This window comes from Dermacentor andersoni, chromosome 2 (genome assembly GCF_023375885.2).
Source record: "Dermacentor andersoni chromosome 2, qqDerAnde1_hic_scaffold, whole genome shotgun sequence".
Classification (NCBI taxonomy): Eukaryota; Metazoa; Arthropoda; class Arachnida; order Ixodida; family Ixodidae; genus Dermacentor; species Dermacentor andersoni.
The window spans coordinates 203,706,734-203,724,867 of NC_092815.1; the positions used below are offsets into that span (position 1 = coordinate 203,706,734).

At 48.7% G+C, this 18,134-nt stretch overlaps 1 protein-coding gene across 1 annotated transcript in view; it reads left to right on the forward strand.

Moving 5' to 3' along the window:
- The window catches only part of LOC126540135 (endothelin-converting enzyme 1-like), a 78,844-nt gene that overhangs the window by 31,494 nt on the left and 29,216 nt on the right, over positions 1-18,134 (forward strand). The window contains exons 8-10 of the mRNA XM_055075887.2: positions 10,419-10,486; positions 13,752-13,867; positions 16,951-17,025. Coding sequence (XP_054931862.2) covers positions 10,419-10,486; positions 13,752-13,867; positions 16,951-17,025 — 259 coding nt within the window. The remainder of the gene's footprint in view (positions 1-10,418; positions 10,487-13,751; positions 13,868-16,950; positions 17,026-18,134) is intronic.

Below are 18,134 nucleotides of genomic sequence, written 5' to 3' on the forward strand. Positions count from 1 at the left end.
ACGAAACATGAAAATTGATAGTGATGCCAAAGTATTAGACAACTACACGAAGCAAGGTTAGTAGTTTCACCGGCTGTGAAAGTTCCAGTAAATATTTGTTTAATAAATATATTTTCAAGCACGCGCGCTGTCACGCGCGCACAGCCAAACATGAACGGATCGCACTGGACGACCGCAAACAATTGCTTTACAGTAAGGGCCAGATGAAGCGCGTTGGCCTCGCTTCAGTGCGTGTCTGACAATCGAGATTATGCGACTTGCAAGTCAAATTGAGCGGGAAGACAGCGCACATGAAGCAACCAGGTATCTCAGCACACCCTACGTTCCCACCCGCCACAGATTACCTCCATTCTACGCCTCGTGGCCCGTGTACGCGCTCGGCCTACTGTACAGCCGTACAGAGCCACGGTTGGGGTAGAGGGGGAGACCAACGCTCACCTCACCGCTCCCCCACACTAGCGCACGTTTGCTCATGTTGCCGTGCTCTCATCTCCACATCGCCCCACCGAATCCGGACTAGCGCACGCTTCATCAAGTAACCTCCAACATTGGGTATGCGGGTCGGCGGTGCGCATGACGCTATCATAGTTCTCGACTAGCGCACGCTTCATCAAGTAACCTCCAACATTGGGTATGCGGGTCGACGGTGCGCATGACGCTATCATATTTCTCGACTAGCACACGCTTCATCAAGTAACCTCCAACATTGGGTATGCGGGTCGGCGGTGCGCATGGCGCTATCATATTTCTCGACTAGAGCACGCTTCATCAAGTAACCTCCAACATTGGGTATGCGGGTCGGCGGTGCGCATGACGCTATCATAGTTCTCGACTAGCGCACGCTTCATCAAGTAACCTCCAACATTGGGTATGCGGGTCGGCGGTGCGCATGACGCTATCATATTTCTCGACTAGCGCACGCTTCATCAAGTAACCTCCAACATTGGGTATGCGGGTCGGCGGTGCGCATGACGCTATCATATTTCTCGACTAGCGCACGCTTCATCAAGTAACCTCCAACATTGGGTATGCGGGTCGGCGGTACGCATGACGCTATCATATTTCTCGACTAGCGCACGCTTCATCAAGTAACCTCCAACATTGGGTATGCGGGTCGGCGGTGCGCATGACGCTATCATATTTCTCGACTAGCGCACGCTTCATCAAGTAACCTCCAACATTGGGTATGCGGGTCGGCGGTGCGCATGACGCTATCATATTTCTCGACTAGCGCACGCTTCATCAAGTAACCTCCAACATTGGGTATGCGGGTCGACGGTGCGCATGACGCTATCATATTTCTCGACTAGCGCACGCTTCATCAAGTAACCTCCAACATTGTGTATGCGGGTCGACGGTGCGCATGACGCTATCATATTTCTCGACTAGCGCACGCTTCATCAAGTAACCTCCAACATTGGGTATGCGGGTCGGCGGTGCGCATGACGCTGTCATATTTCTCGACTAGCGCACGCTTCATCAAGTAACCTCCAACATTGGGTATGCGGGTCGGCGGTGCGCATGACGCTATCATAGTTCTCGACTAGCGCACGCTTCATCATGTAACCTCCAACATTGGGTATGCGGGTCGGCGGTGCGCATGACGCTGTCATATTTCTCGACTAGCGCACGCTTCATCAAGTAACCTCCAACATTGGGTATGCGGGTCGGCGGTGCGCATGACGCTATCATAGTTCTCGACTAGCGCACGCTTCATCAAGTAACCTCCAACATTGGGTATGCGGGTCGGCGGTGCGCATGACGCTATCATATTTCTCGACTAGCGCACGCTTCATCAAGTAACCTCCAACATTGGGTATGCGGGTCGGCGGTGCGCATGACGCTATCATATTTCTCGACTAGCGCACGCTTCATCAAGTAACCTCCAACATTGGGTATGCGGGTCGGCGGTGCGCATGACGCTATCATATTTCTCGACTAGCGCACGCTTCATCAAGTAACCTCCAACATTGGGTATGCGGGTCGGCGGTGCGCATGCCGCTATCATATTTCTCGACTAGCGCACGCTTCATCAAGTAACCTCCAACATTGGGTATGCGGGTCGGCGGTGCGCATGACGCTGTCATATTTCTCGACTAGCGCACGCTTCATCAAGTAACCTCCAACATTGGGTATGCGGGTCGGCGGTGCGCATGACGCTATCATATTTCTCGACTAGCGCACGCTTCATCAAGTAACCTCCAACATTGGGTTTGCGGTTCGACGGTGCGCATGACGCTATCATATTTCTCGGCTATCCTTCGACACGTTTCCTCACACACACTGCAAACGGCGCGCGTGCGTGATCTGATATCACTTCACTTGGACTTTTGAAGAACCTCATGGCAACGGCGAAAATTGATCTGAAGTGTGCATATAATTGCTATCATATTGACACGTGTACTTATCTTTATCGGGCAACCACGTTTTGCCGCTTAACAACTGTAATCGCACAGCGAGGGACGCGCCTGCATGTATCCGACGTTTCTGGAAAGTTATCGACGCTTCTATCCGCGTGTCTGTTGTCGCCGAACCTTGTGTTATCAGATTTCATCGCGTGACACGAATGGTGTAGAACTTTGTAGAAGACACGCGGGTCCCATCAGTTAATCTGGAACATTCGACGACTGATCTATAAAAGCCGACGCGCTTGACCCGCTAATCAGTTTTCCGACGATCGCCGACCGTGTTCGCCGCTATCGTTGTGCCATAAGTGTAGCCTGTTTTTGTGGGCACAGGTTCGCCCAATAAAAGCTAGTTTTGTATTCCACCGTATTGCTTCTTTCTTCACCGTCACTACCCCGTGACATCTGGTGGAGGTGCTTTTCGTCCATGTACAGGACGCCCCCGACAAGCCGTGATCCCAGCCCAGACCACAAACAGAACACCAACGTAGTCCCGGACCACCGAGCAAGCCGCCGTCTTCAACAGCTGCCCCCGGAGCACGGACTTCTACCTGAGAAGACCAAGAAGATTGTGGCCAAGGCAACCGCAATGGCAGCCCCGGCGTCCCCCATCGTGCTGCAGCAGCCCAGGGAACCACCAACGTTCCGCGGTTCCACATTTGAGGACCCGGAAACCTGGCTGGAAACGTATGAGAGGGTCGCTACGTTTAACAACTGGGCAAGCGACGACAAGCTACGACATGTCTATTTCGCATTGGAGGACGCCGCCAAGACGTGGTTCGAGAATCGAGAAGCCACCTTGACGACGTGGGACCTCTTCCGAAGCGGCTTCCTGCAAACATTTCAAAGCATCGTGCGAAAAGAGCGAGCCCAAGCTCTACTGGAGACAAGAGCACAGCTGCCGAATGAGACGATCACGATTTTCACTGAGGAAATGAGCCGTCTGTTCCGCCACGCCGACCCAGAAATGTCCGAGGAGAAGAAAGTACGTCTACTGATGCGTGGTGTAAAGGAGGAACTTTTCGCCGGTATGGTAAGAAGCCCACCGAAGACCGTCGACGAGTTTCTTCGTGAGGCGACGAGCATCGAGAAGACACTGGAATTGCGGAACCGGCAATTTGACCGACGCACCAAGCCAACAAGCTACTCCGGAATTCAATCACTGGCCACGGACGATTTATGCGAGACCATCAGGGCCATCGTGCGCGAAGAACTGCGCAAGGTCTTGCCATCGTCGCAGCCTCAAGTGGCCTCGATCGCCGACATCGTGAAAGAAGAGGTGCACCGATCGCTAGGAGTTCCTGAGGTGCAACCACAATTACCGCAGCCCCAGCCAGAAGCGATGACTTACGCCGCCGTCGCACGCCGTCAAGCTCCCCCTCCGCGACAACGCCAGGGCCCTGTAACGCCACAATTCCGTCGTCCACCGCCGCCGCCGCCAGCACGTCCACCCGTCGCCCAGCGCACTTACGCGAGGAAGACGGACATTTGGCGCGCCCCCGACCACCCCCTGCTCTGCTACCACTGCGGCGAAGCCGGCCACGTGTACCGCCGATGCCCATACCGCGACCTGGGATTGCGAGGCTTCGCCGTGAACGCACAGCGCCCGAGGGAAGGTGAACGCCCTCGTGACATCGCCGACTACCTCGCCGCTACTCAGTGGAGCCCTCGACGACCGTCCCGTTCGCCGTCACCAGGCCGCTACCTGTCGCCGCAGCACCGACCATACACCGGCCCAGCCCGGGGCCGCTCTGCGAGCCCATATCCGGAAAACTAAAAGCAGCAACCGATGGAGGTGCGGTTGCTGTTCGTCGAACTGACGAAGATCCTCCGCCGCCGACGAAGACGACGAAGAAACCATCTCGACGACCTAATGACGACACGCCGCCGTGCCGACGAAGTCAGGAAGCCAAGACTACACCGACGAAAGACGACTTCACGAAGCGACGTTCCAGCTTCAGTTCAACACGACGCAGCCGTGATCCGACGCCACGACCTAACTGCAACGCCAGACAAAGAACCACCGACCTTGACGTGCTTCTCGACGGCCACGCAGGTCACTGCCTTAGTCGACACAGGGGCCGATTACTCCGTAATGAGTGGACACATCGCCGCCCAGTTGAAGAAGGTTAAGACTGTATGGGAGGGCCCCCAAATTCGGACCGCTGGAGGACACCTCATTACGCCGACTGGAGTCTGCACGGCAAGAATTACCATTCATGACCGGACTTACCCTGCCACCTTCGTTATCCTGCAACAGTGTTCACGAGACGTCATTCTCGGCATGGACTTCCTGAACCAACACGGCGCAATCATCGACCTGAAGTCGCAGTCAGTAACGCTGTCGGAAGATCAAGCGATACCATCGGAGAGCCCTTGTAGTCACCACGCCTTGAGTGTGCTCGAAGATCAAGTGAGCATCCCGCCTCGCTCCAGCATCGTTATTTCGGTCGGCACCGAAGCACCCGCTGACGTAGAAGGCGTCATCGAAGGCGACCAACGTCTACTACTCGAACGTGAAATTTGCGTCGCAAGAGGGATCGCTCGACTGAATGGAGGAAACACGAGAGTGTTGCTGACAAACTTCAGCCAGGAGTTCAAGCACATCAACAAGGGCACGACGATCGCATTCATCGAGGAAATACAGGAAACCAGCGATGCCTTTGTCCTCTCGGATTCTGTTGCATCTACCCCGACGACCGCAGTTCCCGAGCCAGACTTCAACATAAATCCAAGTCTCCCCGTGATTAAGCAGCAACAGCTCAGAAGTCTGCTTCGACGATACAAAGACTGCTTTTCGACGTCATCAAGGATTCGACAACCACCAGTCGCAAAGCATCGCATAATCACCGAAGAGAGCGCTCGACCACTACGCCAGAGCCCTTACCGAGTTTCGACGCGAGAACGCGAAGCTATAAGACAACAAGTCGACGAAATGCTGCGCGACGACATCATCCAGCCGTCGAAAAGCCCGTGGGCGTCTCCAGTTGTTTTAGTGAAGAAAAAGGACGGAACCCTACGTTTCTGTGTCGATTATCGTCGACTGAACAAAATCACGAAGAAAGACGTATACCCCCTCCCACGGATAGACGACGCATTAGATCGGCTCTGCAATGCTAAATACTTCTCATCGATGGACCTCAAGTCTGGCTACTGGCAAATAGAAGTCGACGAAAGGGATCGCGAAAAGACCGCCTTCATCACGCCAGACGGCCTCTATGAATTCAAGGTTATGCCATTTGGACTGTGCTCGGCGCCTGCAACGTTCCAGCGCGTGATGGACACGGTTTTAGCAGGATTGAAGTGGCAGACCTGTCTTGTTTACTTGGATGACGTCGTCGTCTTCGCCGGAAATTTCGACGATCACCTTAAGCGGCTTGCGACAGTATTAGAGGCCATCAAGTCATCAGGGCTCACCCTGAAGCCGGAAAAGTGTCGCTTCGCTTACGATGAGCTTCTATTCCTAGGCCATGTCATCAGCAAATCTGGAGTGCGCCCCGACCCGCAGAAGACAGCTGCCATCGCAAAGTTCCCGCAGCCAATCGACAAGAAGGCAGTGCGCAGATTCCTTGGCATGTGTGCCTACTATAGGCGCTTTGTCAAGGACTTTTCGCGCATCGCGGAGCCGCTAACACATCTAACGAAATCTGATGTCGAGTTCAATTGGGAAACGCCGCAGGCCGACGCATTTGAAGAACTCAAACGACGTATGCAGTCGTCGCCGGTACTTGCACACTTCGACGAGGACGCCGATACTGAAATCCACACTGACGCCAGTAGCCTAGGCCTCGGTGCCGTCCTAGTCCAGAGGAAAGAAGGACTTGAACGGGTGATATCGTATGCTAGCCGGTCACTGTCAAAAGCGGAAAGCAATTATTCTACGACTGAAAAGGAATGCCTCGCCATCATTTGGGCTACAGCTAAATTCCGCCCTTACCTCTATGGCAGGCCATTCAAAGTCGTCAGCGACCACCACGCGTTGTGTTGGCTAGCTAACTTAAAGGACCCTTCAGGACGGCTGGCGCGGTGGAGCCTCAGACTACAAGAATATGACGTAACGGTAATATACAAGTCCGGAAGAAAACACTCCGACGCCGACTGCTTATCACGCGCCCCAATCGATCCCCCGCCGCAAGACGACGTGGACGACGACGCCTTCCTTGGGATAATAAGCGCGGAAGACTTCACTAAACAGCAACGAGCAGACCCGGAGCTAAAAGGCCTCGTCGAGTATTTGAAAGGGAACACCGACGTTGTCCCTAGGGCATTTAAGCGCGGATTATCTTCCTTCACGCTTCAAGACAGTCTACTCGTGAAGAAGAACTTCTCACCAGTCCACGCCAGCTACCTTCTTGTGGTGCCGTCAGCGCTCCGTCCAGAAATACTGCACGCCCTACACGACGATCCAACGGCTGGGCACCTCGGATTCTTCCGGACGCTGTCGAGGATACAGGAAAAGTATTACTGGCCGCGTCTGACCGCCGACGTCGCCCGTTACGTCAAGACATGCAGAGACTGTCAACGACGCAAGACACCACCGACAAGACCAGCAGGATTACTACAGCCGATCGAACCTCCTCGTCGACCATTCCAGCAGATTGGCATGGATTTGTTGGGGCCGTTTCCGATGTCAACATCCAGGAATAAGTGGATCATCGTGGCGACGGACTATCTCACCCGCTTTGCTGAAACCAAAGCTCTACCAAAAGGCAGCGCAGCCGAAGTGGCGAAATTTTTCGTCGAGAACATCCTGCTGCGACATGGTGCCCCAGAAGTCCTCATCACCGACAGAGGAACGGCTTTTACAGCAGAGCTCACCGAAGCCATTCTGCAGTACAGCCAGACGAGCCACAGGAGGACAACTGCCTACCATCCGCAGACGAATGGTCTCACGGAGCGCCTGAACAAGACCCTCGCCGACATGCTAGCCGACGTCGAGCACAAGACGTGGGACGCGGTCCTGCCGTATGTCACCTTCGCCTACAACACGGCGGTGCAAGAAACAACACAGATCACGCCATTCAAGTTGGTTTACAGCAGGAACCCGACGACGACGCTCGACGCCATGCTGCCGCACGTCACTGACGAGGAGAATCTTGACGTCGCTACCTATCTCCAGCGCGCCGAAGAAGCCCGACAGCTCGCCCGCCTACGGATCAAGACCCAGCAGCGTACCGACAGCCGACACTACAACCTCCGACGACGCTTCGTCGAGTACCAGCCCGGCGACCGTGTTTGGGTATGGACCCCGATACGCCGGCGAGGACTCAGTGAGAAGCTGCTGCGACGCTATTTCGGACCCTACAAGGTCATCCGACGTATTGGCGCTCTAGACTATGAGGTCGTGCCAGACGGCATTTCGCACTCCCAGCGGCGCCGCGCACGATCTGAAGTGGTGCACGTGGTGCGCCTTAAACCATTTTACGGACGCTAATGAACTTCCTTAGTTTGTTGTTTTCTTTGCTACGAGTGCTTTTCTTTGTTACTTTCGTTTGTTAGCAGCATCGGGTCGATGCTTTTTAAGAGGGGGGTAATGACACGTGTACTTATCTTTATCGGGCAACCACGTTTTGCCGCTTAACAACTGTAATCGCACAGCGAGGGACGCGCCTGCATGTATCCGACGTTTCTGGAAAGTTATCGACGCTTCTATCCGCGTGTCTGTTGTCGCCGAACCTTGTGTTATCAGATTTCATCGCGTGACACGAATGGTGTAGAACTTTGTAGAAGACACGCGGGTCCCATCAGTTAATCTGGAACATTCGACGACTGATCTATAAAAGCCGACGCGCTTGACCCGCTAATCAGTTTTCCGACGATCGCCGACCGTGTTCGCCGCTATCGTTGTGCCATAAGTGTAGCCTGTTTTTGTGGGCACAGGTTCGCCCAATAAAAGCTAGTTTTGTATTCCACCGTATTGCTTCTTTCTTCACCGTCACTACCCCGTGACAATATAGAAGTATATAAATATGCGATAATTAAGCGACGTACTCGCTATGGAAAAATAATTCTAAAATGACTCCAGACAGTAATTAGGCCTGTGTGGTCTGAAAATGATACCAATTAACACTTCTTGTTCATTAGGCGGCAGAAATGCACAACGTTTGCTGCTTGGATGTCTAGAATCGGTCATGACCACAAGAGATGTCGCGTTCGAGCTTGTTTTACGATCAATCATCTGGCCTTTTTGGTAAAAAAGAGAAGGCTATCTTTTATTGCTTCCAGTTTTTTTATTGCCTACAGTGATCTTAAAATGTAAAACGTAAACCTTTATGAGATGAGCAGTGCGGAGTAAATCGCTTAATTATCGCTCGATGGCATCGTTTGTCTTCCTATGCTACGCGAGAGTACTATTTGCCCTTACGACCACTTCTCGCATCGTGGCTAGGGTAAATCTGGGTCAGGTTGATTCTTACAAATACTCAAAGCCAGTTGGTGTAATCTGCAACTTCCACGGATGTGCCGTGGTTTGGTGGTTAGAACGTACGGCTCGCTAATGATAATTTACGTTTTGCAGTGGTGTTGGTTTAGATGACCTTACATAGGCAAGTTCGTATGCGGTGAAGCTACCATTAAGCAATAATTGAAGGTCCAGTAGTCTTAAGGTAGCCTTTAATTCGCCGCGCTATTTAAAAAAAGCTTCATTGTCATCCTCATTTTTCGGTAGCGACTACTTCCCCTACTCTGGCGGCTACCACCTTGGTTGGGAAGAGGAATCTTTCCTTACATTTAAGTTTTCGTTTCGCTGCCTCAGCAAACATTTGTTGCTTTCTTCTTGTTTCTCTGAGGTTATAGATCCCAACCTTTTACTGGATTCTGCCACTTAAGTAACGCTTTGTACGTGCTTGTGAATGTGCAGTGTTCGGCTTCGGCCTTCGCACTCCTCCAAGTGAGAAATCTTCCACGGAAGGCTAATCACTGACTCGCGAGTCATGAAACTCACGCATGCATGCTTGCTGCCATTATGGACTCTAGAGGTTGTTCTTACAGGTGCTCTATATTGAAGGGCGGCGCTACAGACTACTACATCAACAACTTCCCCTTTGCAAACGGGGAGGAACGCTGGGAAAAAAATTGCAACAAATGATTGCGGACCTTAACCAAGAAAGTGCCGGAGTAGGGCTGAAGGTTAATATGCAGAAGACAATGATAATGTTCAATAGCCTGTCAAGGAAAGATGAATTTGTGATCGGCAGTAAGCGCCTTGAATATGTTCAGGACTACGTTTATTTAGGTCAATTGTTCACCGAGGACTCTGATCATGAGAAGAAAGTCTAAATAGAAATGAAAATGGACTGGAACGTTTGGAGCAAATATCAAATCATGACAGGGAGCCTACCGCTATCGTTGAGAAGTGTATAAGGATCGCGTTGTGCCGGTACTAGCATATAAAGCAGAAACTTCGAGGTTAACAAAAAAGCATGAGAAAAAATTATAGACCACTAAAGCAAGCGATGGAATGAAAAGTGTTACGCCTAACTTAAAAGACAGGAAGACAGTGATGTGGATCAGAAAGCAAATGGGCGTAGCGATAGTTGGCATCAAGAGGAGAAATTGGAGCTGGGCAGGCCACGTAATTCGTAGGGTAGACAATGGCTGGTCCATTAGAAAAACAAAGTGGGTGCCAAGGAAAGAGAGGTGCTGCCAAGAATGACAGAAAATGAGGTGAGGTGACGAAATTAGAATGTTTGTAGGCATAGCTTGGATTCAGCTAGCGCAAGACGAGTGTAATCGCGAATCGCTGGGCGAGGCCTTTCATCGTGCGGTGGGCATTAAATTGGTTGATGAGGATGAAGACGACTGTATACTATATAAAACACGTGTATAGGTCTTACATATTATAAATGTCCTGTAACAATCTAATGCAAATTGATTTCTTTTTTCAGAGTCGTGCTTACAGATGCTTTGTCTATACAATTAAATCCAAGCTAATTAAGAGCTCAACAACAGCCATCAGTGCCTTGTGATGAGTTGCATTCGTGTTTAGTTGTCTTGCTTATCTTTTTGTTACAGGATATTTTACACGTTCAAAGCTCTTCCCGACATAATTCGGGAAATGTCTAAGGTGTTCATGAAACGCAGTGAGTGCTTTTTACTTCCAATCTTTCTCGTTCTATATATTCTCATTAAGTTTTGTAACAATAGATTTTTTTCTGTTCATATTGGGGGAAGGTAGCGATGGATACACCCCTCTTCTATTCGTACGTCTTGCTTCTAGGAAAGAATGTAACGTAAAAGCTTGTTCGAAGCACATTGGACCGTCTTGCTTTGGTTGAGAAATCACTCGGCCCGGAAGCATAGTCAATTCCCCGAATGCTATCGTTGATCTCTATTTTTGGTATAATCGATCATGCGACGCCGCTGGTAAGCAGTTTACAGTAACGTGAGCTGCCCAACTACAGAGCCAGCCCTTCTAAATCCGTATGTCCGTGTCACTATAGTATTGCGGGTCATTTGCCGTAGCCCTCCGGCTCGAGCTGTAGTGTGCTGCAGAATGCTTCACAGGCCGCGTAGAGATGGGCAGATGGGAGGACCGTGCCGCTATCGCTGTTGCCATACCCTCATTGCAGCTTCCATTGTCGTTGGTACTACTAATGTGAACCAATCACCCCAATTATAAGCCAAACAGTACCTACGGATGAGCGGAAGCACCGTGCTTTGCGTTTTCCAGGGCAATGGAACACCATGCATTTTTGCTGTAATTCTCACAAATATCACCGAATGGGTGAAAAATATTCCGAAACTACTCGAAAAATAAAAAAAAATACACTCAAGAGTAGTTTGATACAACTGCGTTCGTTTTGTGTATCTATTCATGTACCCACTATAGCTGCCGCTGATCACTGATCCTTGCCTGAAGATAGTTCTGCGAGCCTATCAGATGCGTAGAACATCAAAATTATTGTTTGCAATTTTATAAGCTAACTGCACATTTTTTTTACCTGCGTTATACTTGGAGGGATATTCAGGGCTTGCAATTCTCTAAGAAAGCTTTCCAGGTGTTGTAGCCATTACCTGCTGTAGCCGGTGTGGCTGCGCAGGTAATGGTTCTCCGAGTCATAGTCAGATATATTGCCGATTGTTTTTGCAAGTACAGGTTTAGATATACATAGAACAATAACATATGAGGCGGATCGGCGAAAGCGTGTAGCAAGCACAATCAAGCAATAACGTCTTGTCAGTGCCTCACAATTTCACTAAACTGGTGCCATGTATATGGCGGACAGGCCGCAACACCAGTAAGCATTTGGCGGGTAGCGTGTCGGACTTGCAATTGCATTCGAGTTCTCTTTCGTTTTTAACGCAACAGCGTTAAAGCTCGTGTTGCAGAAAAGCCAGTGTCGTCGGCGTCGGTGTCGGCGTCAGCGGCGTTGGCCGTGAGCGATAAATCCCAGAAGGCACTTCATAAATAAAAAACACCTTGCAAGATGGGCTGGTGGGAATCGAACCAGGGTGTCCGGAGTGTGAGACGGAGACGCTACCACTCAGCCACGAGTTCGTTCCTTCAAAACGGGACAAAAGCGCCTCTAGTGAATGCGGTGTTGGCTTAGAAACGTGCCGTAGAAAGTTATACTGCGGTGTATATCGGTAATGATGACCATGTAACTTACAGAGGTCGCAGTTTCGTGAGTAGCGAAGTACGTTTCCGCTAAATTTCTTCTGCGCTCTGCGCACACGCAGAGCCATCTTGCGGCAAACACAGAAGACCTCCTCCTCGCAATGTACGGCGCTGCCCCGACACGTGGCGCGCCACTCGCCCCATGATCGCGTCCGCCTTCATGGCGCGTCGGGGCCCGGCTATCTGTGCCGATCGCGACGTTTGGCTGGCGTAGCGCGTTTGAGTAGGCGGTGCGAACGGGGTGCGATAACGTTGTCGCGTTCCACTCTTGAAGGCGAAGCTTAAGCGTCCTCTAATTTTTCTTGTTCTTTACGCGTGGGGTGGGGGCCCCAACATCCGCGCTTAGATCAACAATACAACAGCGTATCGCATGTTCATAAACTTTCACACAGACCGTTCAGAAAGTTTGTTTTTCACGACTGTCCAGAAAACACCCGCAAAAGAGATGCGCACACAAGCACACTCCTAAGAATGTACGGGCGATTCAGAGAGCAAGTCCTGCGACTCCCTGGAAGTTCCTTATTTCCTCAGTATGCGTGCGCTGTGAACCGTTGTCAACTCGCTCAAGCTTCAACTCTTGCAAACGTACGACCACTGGGACTTTATAGAGCGAAAATTATTGCAGCGTAGAGCAAATGGAAAATCTGGGTTGCGAAAATGGTGTCCTAACGGATGTTGTGACAGGATATTATGCCTTGATATTTTAAGCTGTGGTTCGCCATAAACAGTGCAGTTATTACGCCAGTTTTTGCTCATTACCTGTCCCCGCTTAACGGTGCTTAGGATGCATGAAGTCGTGAAGTAATTGCCCTTTCAGCCTCATAGTTCTGCGGATACTCGCAAGGTGGAGAGAATTAATTATTTAAGGGAAAATGAGAATCTACCCAATCGAAGCGAGGCTTTCTTTTGAGGAAACCGTATCGGTTTACTTTGTAGCAATTGCTACAGCTGGGTGCATGTCTCATTTCTCCCTTAAATAACTGCTCTTTCGTTAGTCTGCTGTCACGGTACGTTATCAAAAAAGTAAAAGTGCTTTGCCAGGCACGCACTCTAGAAACTGTCAACTACTCGTAATCTTGAGCCCTAGTTTTTTGCCATGCGTTCAGGCGAAACGTCCCTAAACATGCAAGGTTTTTGTGGCTTCAGTATACAACTGCGGCCCAGTAAAACTAAGACATGTACACGCTTAGACTTGTTGCTCAAGCATGGCATCCTATAGTTTGCTATCTATGTTTCTATTGACCAGGACTATCTGCAGCCTTATTGTTTAGATTATTAGCCGTAGCATTCATCTGGGGCACAATTCACCAAGTTTTTCTTTCGTAATTACTTTAGTCATTGACTGATATACTTCACTAATAGTATGCCCAGCATCGGAATTCGCTGGAACTATTTTTTTTACGACTAATTCTTGCGTAAGATAACATTGTCATGCTGGACCTGCTCTATAGCTGGACATATTATTAGCGAAGGCGCGCGGCCCAATTGCGAACAGCCCTTACAAACAAAAATTTAATGAATTCGGCCCCAGATTCTAACGCAGAAGAAAGGGGGGGAGGAGGGATAACGTCCAACAGTGCTTTCTGAAATGTGCATGGAACTGCGCAGTGTCTAAAGAGATTGCTTAGAAACTCATCGGAAGGCAGTGTAGTATGTGTCTACACTGCCTTTCGCAAGGCAACCCTTCGAGACCACAAAAGCTTGCCACGCACTAACGTTTCTTGCAGGTTTCTTGTCCGCCGGTAAGTTGTCCTGGAGCAACACTACGGGAGCCAAATACGCAGACGTGGAAAGATGCATGTTCGATTTCTACAAGGACACGGTCAGCGATATAACGTTCGAGGTACCTACGTCCACTTGGACTCAAAGCTCTTGGCACCCCAAACACGTATCATTACTGTCGCCGTCAAAGAAGGGATAAACAGCCTGCACATTCCGCCCTGCTAATTGCCTCCGAGTGTCTCTAAGAGCTTCCGCTTGATTTAGAACAAATACCGACACTAGATAGAAACACTTAACAATCTTGGACTGATAAAGTATTCTCGGAAACTTCTGTTCTTATTAACTTCAGTGCAAGAAGATGATTATGAGAAACGAAAAAGAAAAAAACAAGGCTTAATTTCCTGAATTTCGTGCGCCAATACATAAGCGCCGGTACTTCAGTGTGACGGCACAGATTACAGAGTAATATTCGTGGAGTCGGCCTGCTGTAAGTAGTAACAGGTTTAAAAGCTTGCTATGTTCAGTATATGGCTCCTTTAGAATACAAGAAAGTTCATTATTTCCAATAAATTAAGTGAATGAGGCATGTCAAGAGGGCAAACAAATCCATCATGTCACGCTCAGCTAATACGGGAACTTCACGGTGGTGTCACAACAAACCAGTCGTTTTTGTTTTTCGCATTTCTGTGGCTTAACATGCTTACTCTCGCGGTGAAAAGTGACTCAAGTTTTTCCGAGTATGTTACGAGCATAATGGATTAATAAACCTCAGCATAATTTTTACGGTGCAGCTGTTAGAACCTCTCTGGGTTTCTCTTGACGTCCACAGCTTCGCCGAGTTGGGGGAGAGAGCTGAGAGAGAGTGAAAGCAGAGTATGACAATAGCATCGCATAGCAAAGCAACGCGCCGAGGGTGGGTGGAGCCTAGGGGGGAGCGGCGCGGCGGGGACACAGGTAGTGTGACGTCATTGCTCTCCGATAAAAACCCGCACGCTCGCTTCGGCGGTCCTCTTTCTCGCAGTGGCAAAAAAATTATGCGTGGCTCTGCTATTGAAAATACCAGAAACCAGCGGACCTGGGGGAAGCCCAGCAAAAGTTAGGCTAAGTGTGGGGTTTGGCACTACTTTACTGGCCTTCCCCGAGTTCAGAGCCACGGCGCGTGTCTCTCACATGACGAAGCCATGCGCTACTCCCCCCCCCCCCCCCCCCCCCGGTTGCGGTTCAGACGTAGTTTCATATCGTGAACGCCCTCCTACAAGTACATGCACCACTCTCCGGCATTTAAGATGAACGTCGCATAGATATTTTCTAGAGCGTAAGTATAGGACACGTTAGTAACCGCACTGCTGAAAATAATAAAGAAAAGGCGCCGCACCATTATATTCCAGTTGCTGATGGGGCCCCATCGAGAACAGTTACAACGCTGTTGCGAGGCAGCAGTGGCATAGGCGGAGCACGGTTTTCGCTGCCAAACGTCGATGGGTCTAAGCGAACCGGAAATCCACGACCGATACTCTCTGTGCTTGTCGCACTGTGAAACCGCTCTAACAATGAACACAACGGGAAGAAACAACAACAGGGTGCGCCGACTCTCAACTAAGCTTTGCTAGAAACAAATATTCAGCCTAGAGTTACGACATGCCTGTGGAGTAACTTTACATGACACCTTTTATTGGCGCGGGCTAGAATAAATGCAGGTATTCCATGTGCATAAACAGCTTTCTTCATCACCCCCCTCTCCCCCCAAAAATATAAGTTTGAAGTCGGAGCACTGTCTTGGCTGCTTCTTTCGTTTGCTTTCGTCATTAGCTCTGCTTCATCCTGTCAACGAACCGACTCGATCACCAGGCAGTCCTTACTTGTTTGTCGTTTAGTTTATGCCATGTCCATACACTCTGGATTGTCCAAGGCACATACCGACAAGAAGGCAGGCATGGATGACACCATATTTATTTAAATGCAAGGTTATTAAAACGAATTCCATCAATCGCCATGTGGTGCAAAATGGTTCGGGTATGTCACGCGCAAACCTCCCGTATTGCAAGTTCAAGTTCGTTTTCACTCCACGTGCCGTATTATCTAGCCGAAACAAGCAAAAGGAGCGAAATAGTAAAGCCTCGCTTCCTTCTTTCCTATACAAAACAAAAGCTGCGTGTAGGTTTCTTTAAATGCATTTGTTTATTGGAAAAAAAGGAGAAGGAAGCATTCAAAGTGCTTCTGATGAAACGTGCGGGAAGCATTTATAATCTGTGTGTAAACTTAGATTATAAAACATACTAAAAGCAATAGGGAGCTCTCTCAAAGTATCAAAATTATAGGCAACGTCAGAGTGATCTGCTCAAAAAAAAAAAAAACCCGTGCACACCAATGTCAATTGGTGCTTACTGCGAAGTCATACGTCTTTTACTTATCGCCGACTCACTAATCGAGGCGTTGGACAGATACATCATTATATTCATATTTTGTTACTAAGCAACTTCAAAGACCTGAAGCCAAATAATTAACATGGGGACGTGTTTAATTTGCGGAACTTAAGTCAGTAGGGGTCTAACGCATGCCCACTGGGTAGATGTGTTGATTCTGCTTAACTGCTTTCGACGTACTCGTCTAGGGGCGAAGTACAATGCTGTTTTACTTCTCACAAAGTAGTTTTTCTCACTGCTCGATAAAACATTCCGGAACAGCAAGCTCGTTCTTCATTTTTCAGCGGCGAAGGTCTGGAAATCGATGGCTAGAAACAAATTGTTACGCGGTGAACATTTTTACGAGGTACGAGTCATATATATATATATATACATATATATATATATATATATATATATATATAAATATATATATATATATATATATATATATATATAGAGAGAGAGAGAGAGAGAGAGAGAGATTTGGTACAATGCAGCTTTATTTTCTAAGTACAACAAGTGTAACTAAAATTGGATGTGTCAATCTCTAATGACAGCGCGCCTGCGTTCTTCCCCGTGTATATCGTCAGAGAAATGAGAGCTGGCCGTGACCTAAGAATGAACTGCTAAAGGTTTTTCTAACTGTAAGTAGCACAAGACTGACAGTGGACAAAGTTTCCAGATCAACAAAACGACTACCATGCTTCGCACAAACTCATGTGCCGTACGTTTCTGCCACCTATGATAGCCTGCGTCTGCATTGTTGACAATTTCCAAAATAGGTTTCCTCACTTCGCAGGTTGCGGAGAAGTCTATGGAAGACTTACTGGAATCCCTGTTGGTTGAAGCGGTGATGTTCCGTCCGCTGCAAGAGGTGCGGTACAATCGATGAGTGTCAGCTCTATTGATCTATTTTTTCTTCAAGAACTAATAACTGGTGTTTCTTGCATCTCCAGCCCCATTTATAGTGATGAAGTTCAGTAAAGTCCGTTATATGGTCAGTATTGTTAAATTTGACCTGACCTGTAATACTGCCGAGCGTATACGCATAACAATATTGCTAATTTCAATATCAGTTACACATATCTAAATATATTAATGTGAGCAGCATGGAGCTACACATGCAGCGAAGCGAATCGTGCATAAAGCGAACGGATAACATATTGATCAGCGGCATTCTGAAATTAAAATTCCGAATCTGGTGCGTGATCTTGCCTAAATTAAATTTTGGCAATTCGTTATCTTTCTTATTAGCCATTTCTACGTTTGGCTATTTCTTTTATTGCTTCGACGAAAATAATGGTTTATTTCTTTTGTGACACCTCTTGTTTACGTAATTTCATATTTGCAAGTCGCGTTCTCAGTCTTCCTTTTCCATTTGCAGCATACGTCGGCCCAAACGTGTCGTTTAATCAATTGGTTTACATGTGCTATTACCTGCAGCGCCGACAGCTTCTCACCCCAAAGCTCATCGCTTCGCGAGGTTGTTTCGTACACTATCCCGATGTATTCCGTCCTTGTCATTGATTTTCATGCTAACAAAATTGGTGAAGTCGCGCTCACACAACGTCTGTCAAGGGCAGTGTAAAGGTTCAAGGGTTCAAGGGTTCTGTCAAGGGTAACAAAAATGAAAAAGTTTATTTCTATGCCATTATTATGACGTTGTGATTCTTTTTAATCATTTCGTATCTACGTACTTGTAGCGCAACACTTACCCCTCGTGAGGCCTGTTTACAACTGAAGATTTAGCTCTATAAATATTTCTTTTTATATTTTTCTATAAAACATGGAGATAAAGCCATTCACAGTTCAGTTGGCGCAGTACAACGCAGTTCATTCATGCACCGCCTCAGGAACTGGAATTTGTTCACGAACAGGTTATTGTCTACGGGTTACAAATAACGTGTCATTTCTACGTCAGAAAAGTCGCCTATACCCGGTTCTACAGAGTGTTTTTGATGAGAAAACGCCCGGACTATTCCA